Below are 9412 nucleotides of genomic sequence, written 5' to 3'. Positions count from 1 at the left end.
GAAATGAGCAATGTCACTTCCGTTTCCGTATCACCTGAATTCTGAAATCGGGGTGGATGTTCCAACTTGTTAATTTCTTCATGAAATTAAATTATGCTATATTTGGTTTGAGAGAGAATAGAAAGTTAAAGAATTTTTTTTTAATAAAAACTCTCTATCATTTTCTGCCAAACCAAACATAGCCCTAAGGCATTTATTGCAACTATATCATATATAAAAAACTAGACAACTTGGTGTGGGATTCATTTCTTGTCTACATACATTTGCGCTTTTTTTTTGTCTTGTTGGGTTGGCTATCAATTATCATTTTTCAAATTTAGATATTTCAACTATTTTTTATATCCTCTATAGAAAACGAAAATAAAAATACATGAATTTTCGTGAAAGTTTGAAAAAAAAAAGGCTGTGACTGTTGATCTAACACAGCATTATTAGGCTTAAATCTGGCCGTTCACATTGGCAAAGTTATATTTTAGTATATGTATTGCGACTCAAGGATTAAAATATTAATATATTGTTCAGGTGGATATCAACGTATATCAATATGATCGATATTTTTAATTTTGTAAACATTCGAGGATTCCATCAAGGATTTTAAAGTTTGAGAGTTTTTAAAATTCCTTTGTATGGTGTATTAAAACGTATGTGTATGTATACACCCATATGATACAAAACACGTGACTTTATTTCCTTTGTGATGTTCTGACTTTGTTTCCACTGTTAATGTGTTTGACTTTCATTGAGGGATTGCAAGGGAGTGCTGCAACTTTTTACTCACGCTACTCTTATCATCATTGTTTCCATATAAATGATAAGAAAAAACAAAATTTACATTTTCATCTATTTCGTATTGGAACAAATGGAGGACAAAACCAGTAAACTGTTGATCCAATCAACTTGTAAGTTTGATATATATATGTTTACTCTAATTCAATAAAATTGGTTGAAATATAAATTAAAAATAAAAATACAAAAAATTAATATATATTTTATTATGCTCTATATGCATTCCCTTCTATTCCCATGATAACAAAACTTTGAAACACAACTAAAGAAGAAAGGTAACTGATAACTCAAGTCTGATGGATATACAAAACTATATGGAGACGGCAGCAGACAGCAGGAGGCTAGAGATGTGATGACGAGCGGAGCTGCTCGCGGTATAGAGATAAGGTTTGACAAATGGGGAGGGCCTGTGTGGTTGTGTAGAGATAGTCGTTAGTCAAGCCGTACAGAAGATGAATGTAATTAATGAATAAATAAATCAAATAAAATGAAATAAATCGGTGTACTCTTCACGCTTTCAAAATTAAAATGAAAAAAAAAAAAAAGTGAATAGGTAATGTATATTAAAATGGTACATGTGCAAGTACACCATCACAAGTTCCGTTTATCAACAACAATTTGACATTGAACAAATTAAGTGGTGATGCAACGTTTAAGTTAACGAGAGACACCTGGGATTAATTCTTTAGTCCTGATTGCTGAATCAAATACTAATAATTCTTTAATTAGGATGCATTTATTAATATTTGTTGCATTTATATCTCAATTAATCAAGTTTAGTCTATTTACTTTTCATTTATTCAATTTTGCAAAGTATATTTTCATGCTTTAATAAGATGTAATTACCATTATTAATCAATTATGTCTTTTTATAGTACATTATAATGGATGTACAGTTGATTTTGTCAAAAATCTTGAAGTAAAATATATGGTAATGACACTTAGCTCCCTCAACTTTTACTATATATCCTATACTTTTAGATCCTAATTTTTTCCCGTACTATTCCATTTGAATTTTTGTGATATCATTTTCTCCTCTTCTTTATTGCATCTCCTATACTCAAGTTTTAAATAATAACCGAGTGGTGGTCAGTTGGTACGTTGGCCGTATAGTTCTAATAAATTTGTGGATTTCAATCTCACTCTTACCACTTACCCTTGTGAGTTATTCTTGGAGAAGATGGGGTTACTGTAGATAATAAGCTCTGAGGTGCGTCTGAAGACATTGTTTTTAGAACGTTATTTGCGTCCACTCAGTTTTATTGACTTTCCAAAGAAACCTTCTGTGAGACTGTAGCAGACCGGACTGAGAGAGAGAGATAGTGAATTTCAAAATTGTGTGTTTTAGAGTCTGATTCATGCTCATTAAATAATTTGTGAAGAGGTATGAGGAAAAGGTAGTTAACTTTGAATTGTGCCTCTTGATCACACCCGATCGAATCGTGACCGTTGATCTCATCAACGATGATCTGCCTATCGCGAGCCACACGGGTGTGTGCAAGCAAAGTGCGCCTCTAAAGCGCCTCATTGCGCCACACACACGCGTGCACACGCGTGCGCGCGTTGCACGGTATCGAATCCCCACTCTCCTCTACTAATTCTAAGAAGTGTAAATCAACTTCTATTGAAATACTAAAAACAAACTTTGTAATTATCCAATGTGGGACAAGTTCAAAACTGGGTTTTTTTTTTTTTTTGTAAGAGAAAATTTGATTTTTCAACCAAGTGTGCAGGTGCAATTTCTCATGTAATTGACCAATCAAACCCATTGGATTTAATCTCTTATGAGATTAAAATCCAATAGTTGTTAATATGTTGTGTTAAATATATAAAAAAAATTTGTTCTATCTTATTTCTATTTTTCTTTTTCAGTTATTTAAAAGAGAGAGTATTTGTCATTAAGGGAGATGAAACTATAAAGGTAGAGCATCTGCCATTAGGCTTTGAAGATGCAATAAAAGAGAGGGAAAATGTTCTCATAAAAGTTAGAACTAACGTATTGTTAACAGTGGAAGTAGTGTTTTTTTCTGGGAGAATAACGATTCAACCCAAGGTCAGAATTTTTAGGTCTAAAGTATAGTTGGGTAGGTGTCAGCTCAGAATCGATGCTAATTCATGAGGTACAGTATATAGTGGGGTTGTTGACATTTTGAATGTTTATAGATATGCAGTGAAATTCAGAAATCTACATTGGCCTATCCATACTATTCTGTTTTTTTTTTTTTTTTTGATATTGGATGCTATCATTAGTAACTTCCTCCTAACCCCTTTTTTCCCAAAGTGTTGGTTGTGGGATTTGATTCAACCTGGAACAAACCAACTAACACAGTGAGAGTAGTGTTGGAATCGAAAGTATATAAAAATTTGGGAAGCTAAGTATCTTTGCCTCCTAAAGTATAGGGTAGATCTCTGTATTTTCTATACAAAAGAAGATCTCTGTATTAACTTTACCCAAAATTATATTATAGTGAACGGTTTTTCTTGTTATGAATTCCAAAACGGAAACAAATTAGAAAATGTATAATTTTCAAATTTCTGATTTAAAAAAACATGATATTGTTTTAAACCATAAAATACATCTCGTTATCATTCATAAATCATACAGCATTTGTACTCAAGTGTTTATTTTTGTTCTAAACACCATCATTTTAGTGGTTTTAAAAAGGTGATTTATTTTCTGAAACATAACTAACTCATTTTTGCTACTTAAAAAAAAAAAAAAAAAAACAGTGCAAGAACATGTTTTTTATTTCCTCTGGTGTAGCAATTTCAGAAACATACTGAGTATTGACATCTTGGTTCATATTTTTAGTTCAAATTGGTGATTGCATGATCACAACACTGATAACACATCCACATTTTTCTATTTGATTTTATTATTTCTCGTTATTACTTCACATTTCATCGTGTTAATGAATTTACAAAGTAAGGGTACTGATCGTTAATATATCAAAATTACATGAATTTACAATTAGATGTTTTTTTAACAGAGAAGTACCAATACATCCGGTGCAGAATTCTGAATTCCAGCCCCTTGCCAATGAATTTGGCATCAATTCACGATCAGGATGCATTCCCTCTGTATTATGGGACTATAAAATTTTGAATTTAACCGTGTCTACCGTAATTCTTAGGGTCATTTTGGGCAATTCATATCAATTACCCAATTATCAAAAGAAAAAAATCTATTGCCTAGAACCAGCCGCGGCGCCGTAGTGGCTACGAAATTCACAGGAACCAAACAGGCAAAACCAGTTAGGTTTATGTTGATTGATTTGTCCAATCAATGCCAATCATTTTTGGACTCTCTCTCTCTCTCTTATTACTCAACTTATGAGATAGTCTCTCGTATTCGTATAAAAGCAACCCAACAAACCAAATGGCTATTATTCCAAACCAGGTGATAGGTGAATGAAATAAAGAAGGACGGAAAACAGAATTCTCAGGAAGGAGAGCAAGAAACAGAGGAGATGAAGTTGGTTTGGAGTCCCGAAACAGCTTCCAAAGCTTACATCGACACTGTTAAATCAGTAAGTTCTCTTCCCAGTTCAAATCCAGAAAGATTCCTCCCTGTTTCCCCTTCGTCGGTTCTAACGAATGGTTTCCAATTTGATTTGCAGTGCGAAGTCTTCCAAGAATCCAGTGTCGCCGAGCTCGTGTCGGCCATGGCCGGTGGGTGGAACCCGCGGCTAATCGTCGAAGCGTGGCATCGGGAAGGAATCGTGGCGACCAGTGTCGGTCTCGCCATTGCCAGCCGTCACACAAGCGGGAGACACGTCTGCATCGTGCCAGACGAACGGTCAAGATCCGAATACGTGGATGCCATGCGTGAGGCAGGCATGTCGCCGGAAGTAATCGTGGGGGAGGCGGAAGAAGTGATGGAAGCACTCCCTGGCATCGATTTCCTGGTGGTAGATGTCCGGCGGAAGGATTTCGCCAGGGTTCTGAAGCATGCTAAATTGAGCACCCGGGGTGCGGTCTTGATTTGCAAGAACGCGGGTTCAGAAACTAATTCAGGTTTCAGGTGGCGCAGTGTTCTGGGCGTTGGGTCTCGGGTGGTCCGGTCGGCGTTTCTTCCGGTGGGCAAGGGTGTGGAGATAGCCCATGTAGGAGCTAGTGGTGCAGGCCTCAGTGCACCGAAGGGTAAGAGCCGTTGGATCAGGCACGTCGATCAGGAATCAGGCGAAGAGTATTTATTCCGGAGATGAAGTTATGCCTCTAATATTTTTCTTTTTCCTGTTTCTATTGTATATATTTAGAACGAAGGAAAGTCTTCAGATTCTATTTGTTCTTTCTTCAGTTCTTCGCTTCTCTTAATTTCTTCTGAAAGTAGAGGGATGGGAGGTTGCAGTCATATTTAATGAGAGAGAGAGAGAGCGCGCGCAAAAATCAGTTTCAGCCAATACTAGAGGAATATAATATATTAATCAAAGCAATATCTTTACCAAAAATCAACTGGCAACCATTTGATAAAGCATCATCTTGTTGTTTTCTTGGTGGTTGGTAATCGATGATGTTATCGGCTAGGAACTACTAATTGGTTCTATTACTTTTAACTGCTTTAACTAACCCACTAAATCCACAACTTGCCCATAATTATTATTGTTTGTTAAGCAAGAATCCAGTGATTGCAATTGGGGGAATTATGAACGAGACAATTTGGTGAATCGAGCCCATTTGATACTGATTATGAAGTTCAGATTCAGACCGTGTTTATTTGAAGCCAAACTCATAACAAAGTGGAAGGATTATTTGCACTGTTCTTAATTACTTGAACTGTAGGTCGTCGTCATCCTCATCATCAATTATTTGCAATGATCTTAATTACTCGGCTATCTGAATACTATTTCATAAATCTATTTTATTTGAAGTCATATATATAGATAAATTATTATTGCTTAAATCATTTTTTTATTTGATACGGCCGATGGTATTTTATGCGGTAGGGGTGTCGATTGAACTGGATTTAGCCCAATCCGATCCAATCCAATCTGAGTTTATTATAAATGGATCAGGTCCAATTCAATTTAATAAAATTTTGGATCATTTTGGATCTGTTCAATTTATTTGGACCGTTCAATCTGTTTAAATTCGTTTTAATTTAGATTGGTTTTAACCCAAACCCTATCTGTTACACCTATATTCTTATCTTATATCAATGGATTAGATATTGGCTTAATCCAACCCAATCTAATATAAATTTATTATGGATGGACCTGGTCCAATCCAATCTAATAAATATTTTGGACCGGATTGATTCAATCTAATATGCCTTCTTGGTCCATCTAATCTGTCCTAATTGATTTTCGATTGGACGGGTCCAATCCAAAACCTGTCCATTAACACCCTTATTTATGCCATACGCCCAAATCATCTTAAGCTGTATTTGGCATTCTTTATTTTAAAAACTTATCTCCTTTTTGTAGTGAAAATTTTATTGTTCAATCATAGGGGCATTTTAACTGGAAAAAAAAAAAAGAGATAAATCCTTAAAATAAGAAATGCCAAATGGAGCCTAGTCCATCCTCTCTCATTTTACCATGGGTGATATTGGTAAATTAGACCTCTAATATGAGAAGGCAAAAGGTATCTCATGCAGTGTCATTTTGGACTCAAGATATAATTTTTTTCACCCGAATGCATTTCAACTTTTGGAATATTTAAATGCTATAATATCTCGATCAAGTGTTTATGCACTTCACTACTCTACTTTTTATTTTCTTTTTACGGGTGTTTGGATTTTGAGAGGGGGGAAAGTTGGTCAATGGGAATTTTGGTTTGGATTGACCAAGAATCCCATGTTCTATTTTCATATTTATCTAGAGACCAGGAAAAGTTTATTTTCCTGAGTATCAGGTAAGTGATACCCATCCCCTAGGTAGGTAAATAACTTTTCCACCTAGGGGAAAGTTACCAACTCTTGAATGGGACAAAAATGCCATTTTTAATAATGGATTTTTATCGCTAAAATGATCATTGCCTTATTTAGATGAAGAATAAAAGAACATGGGTAAATGCATTTACCCGGGTAAGTGTTCCCAAGGAAAAACTTACCCAAGTAACTTACCGAAAAGTGAATGGGGCCTTAGAATGATAATTTGCAAATATATTTGTTAAGATGAATATTAACTTTTAAATTTATTAAATAGGCCTAACTTTAAGTGTTCAATGAGTGATCCTAAAGGACTCCGAAAGTTCGATATTCAATTCCTCTTCAAATCCAATTATTCCAGATTTGGATGTTAAATCTTGCGTCCAATTAATAGTCAGATAAGATGTGGATTTGACCCTATTTGATCCAATTAAGTTAGAGTACAATAAAAAGTTATTATTTTATAATTATATAAAATTTTTAATTATTAAGTAATATTTTATATTTATTATACATATATAAGTTAAAACTAACTAGGCTTTCTCAAATTTTTTTAATTTTTAGGTCATTTTGAACACAATAAGATGACAGGGATTAAATCTAAATCCAATATGAAATTCGACATAGTAAATCATATGCAGATGTGGATCTAATGGTTTCTAATGATGTACGGTCTAAAAGCTCCAAGCTGGAAGGATGCCTAGGCATTGTTCACCCAACGAGTTGGATCAAGCTACAAAACAAAGATCAGAGAAACCAAGATGGATGACACGGGGAGGTCACTCCGATGCTTAAGTTAGTATCTTTGTTGTGGTTGTGAGCTAAAAGCTTGAATGCTAGAGAGCTTGTATGTAAAGAATCGCGTGTACCTAGGCCCTAGAGGGGTTGATGTCCTTATATAGTTGAGTTGTCGTGGGTCTCACAAAATGATTTCGAGATCCTCAGCTTGAGTAGATGAGATCCGTTTCCACTTTAGACAGGGAATAGCGTACCAGTCAATGAAGTTTATCGTTACCGCCCGATCCGGGAAGGGAGAGGATAAGGCATGCCGTTACGCGGTGTGATTTCGGGAGGTTTAGAGTCCGCTAACAAGCTTCTGGAGTCGATTACATGTCACTTTGGTTCTTGGGCCTCGAACTGGCTTAGGTGTTGAGGTGACTCTATGCTGAGGTGACTCTATGTCGAGGTGACTCTATGCCAAGGTGCCCAAACACCTAGGCTCCCAAACCGTTGACTAGGCTCCCCTTGCCGAGTTGTCATCCTGCTAACAAATTTCGTCCACGTGACCTTTACTTACTAGGTCGTGCCAAATTACCCCTCATCAATTGCCCCCCAACCCTCGTGCCAGGGGTTTTGACCCGGCACGGGGAGTTCATGATGAGCCTAGGTGGATTTGGCACGATGTCTAGGTGGTATGGAGAGCGGACCTTCGGTTGGACCTGTTCGACCATTTGGCTCACCCAGAAAATGACGTAGATCGCGTATCAGGTATGCACGGACGTCAAGCCGATTATAAACTCCACGGATGTCAAAACGCATGCTCCACTAATTTCAACCTCGGGTAGCATGCAACCGATTTTCCTAGGAGCCGTTGGATCATGTAGATCTCGACTGTTGATCCCTAGATACAATGGCTATAAATAGGGGCCGAAGGGACCATTTTCTTCGCCACAAACCATGAGTTTGAACTCCTTGAGGTCACGTTTAAGTCTCCCAGCTTGGTGTCAGCTATCCCCGTCTCCGAGGTCATCTTGCTTTCTTCATTCTTCTTTGGTGAGTTTGTCTTTCTTTGTTTTCAATTCCATTGCTCATTCCTTTAGCATGTCTAGTCTTAGCTTAGATAGTCTTTTAGATGGGAGCAGTGAATCCGCTAGGGCCGAGGTGGGCACCTCGCACAGACCGTGGAGCCTCGTCCTGCCGAGGTGGGCACTTTAGCAAAGGATGTGGACTCCATCCCATCTGAGGCGGACTCACCTCGGAAAGAACGCAAGGCCTCTAGCAAGTGGGCCTCCACCTCGCACTGAGGTCGCTTTCCAAACAGCTTCGATCCGTCTACAATGACAACGGACAAGCTCTTGTCCTTAGTAGCTCGGTACAGGCTCCCCAATAACTTAGTGTACAATATTCACTTAGGAAACTTTCCTTGGGATCATGGTTATGACGAGATCATGGTCTTCGAGGAGCAAATCATAGTCGGGCTACGTCTTCCACTCCACCCCTTTATAGTTGAGCTCGTTAAATTTTTTGAAAACGCCATAGACCAGCTACATCCGAACTCCTCCGCAACATCGTAGGTACCATCTCCCTTTTCCACGATTATAACTGACCTCTAGACCTCGACACTTTTTTTCCGATCCTCTCCATCAAGAAAAACTCGACCTGTCTTCTACCTGAGCATAGGTGAAGCTATTACATGTCTCCTTGTCCCAGGTACAAGTTGTTGCATGAGCTTCCAAACAAATTTCTGGCCTGGAAGAGATGTTATTCCATAGTCCGTGACACCAAGGGGTGGCTGTTCCCAACTCACTAGAGGGCCGCCATCTAGGACCCTGGTGTCAAATTGGACCCAAAGACGTGGGAGGAGGTCCGATCTTGGGCGAAGCTTAGACTAAAGTTTGAGAACTTCGTGACTGAGGAGAAGTTCGTATAGGGCAGGCTAAGTCCTCCTGGTAGGTAGCCATCACAACTACTATACTTTTTCCTTGTCTTGCTTCACATTGATCTTGTACTTACTCTGTTTGCTGCCTTTTGTAG

At 37.6% G+C, this 9412-nt stretch overlaps 1 protein-coding gene across 1 annotated transcript; it reads left to right on the top strand.

Annotated features, from left to right (window-relative positions):
- The first annotated feature begins 4156 nt into the window (after positions 1-4156).
- On the top strand, positions 4157-5085 carry LOC148880261 (uncharacterized). The gene is made up of 2 exons (XM_088966894.1): positions 4157-4316; positions 4407-5085. The coding sequence occupies exons 1-2, from the start codon at positions 4257-4259 to the stop codon at positions 4992-4994; spliced, it is 648 nt and encodes a 215-aa protein (XP_088823020.1). The 5' UTR covers positions 4157-4256; the 3' UTR covers positions 4995-5085.
- Positions 5086-9412: the final 4327 nt, after the last annotated feature.

Source organism: Nelumbo lutea, chromosome 1, assembly GCF_056320005.1.
Source record: "Nelumbo lutea isolate HS-2025 chromosome 1, American lotus-T2T, whole genome shotgun sequence".
NCBI lineage: Eukaryota > Viridiplantae > Streptophyta > Magnoliopsida > Proteales > Nelumbonaceae > Nelumbo > Nelumbo lutea.
The sequence above is the reverse complement of the archived record's forward strand: the minus strand, read 5'-3'. Positions and strand labels throughout refer to the sequence as shown.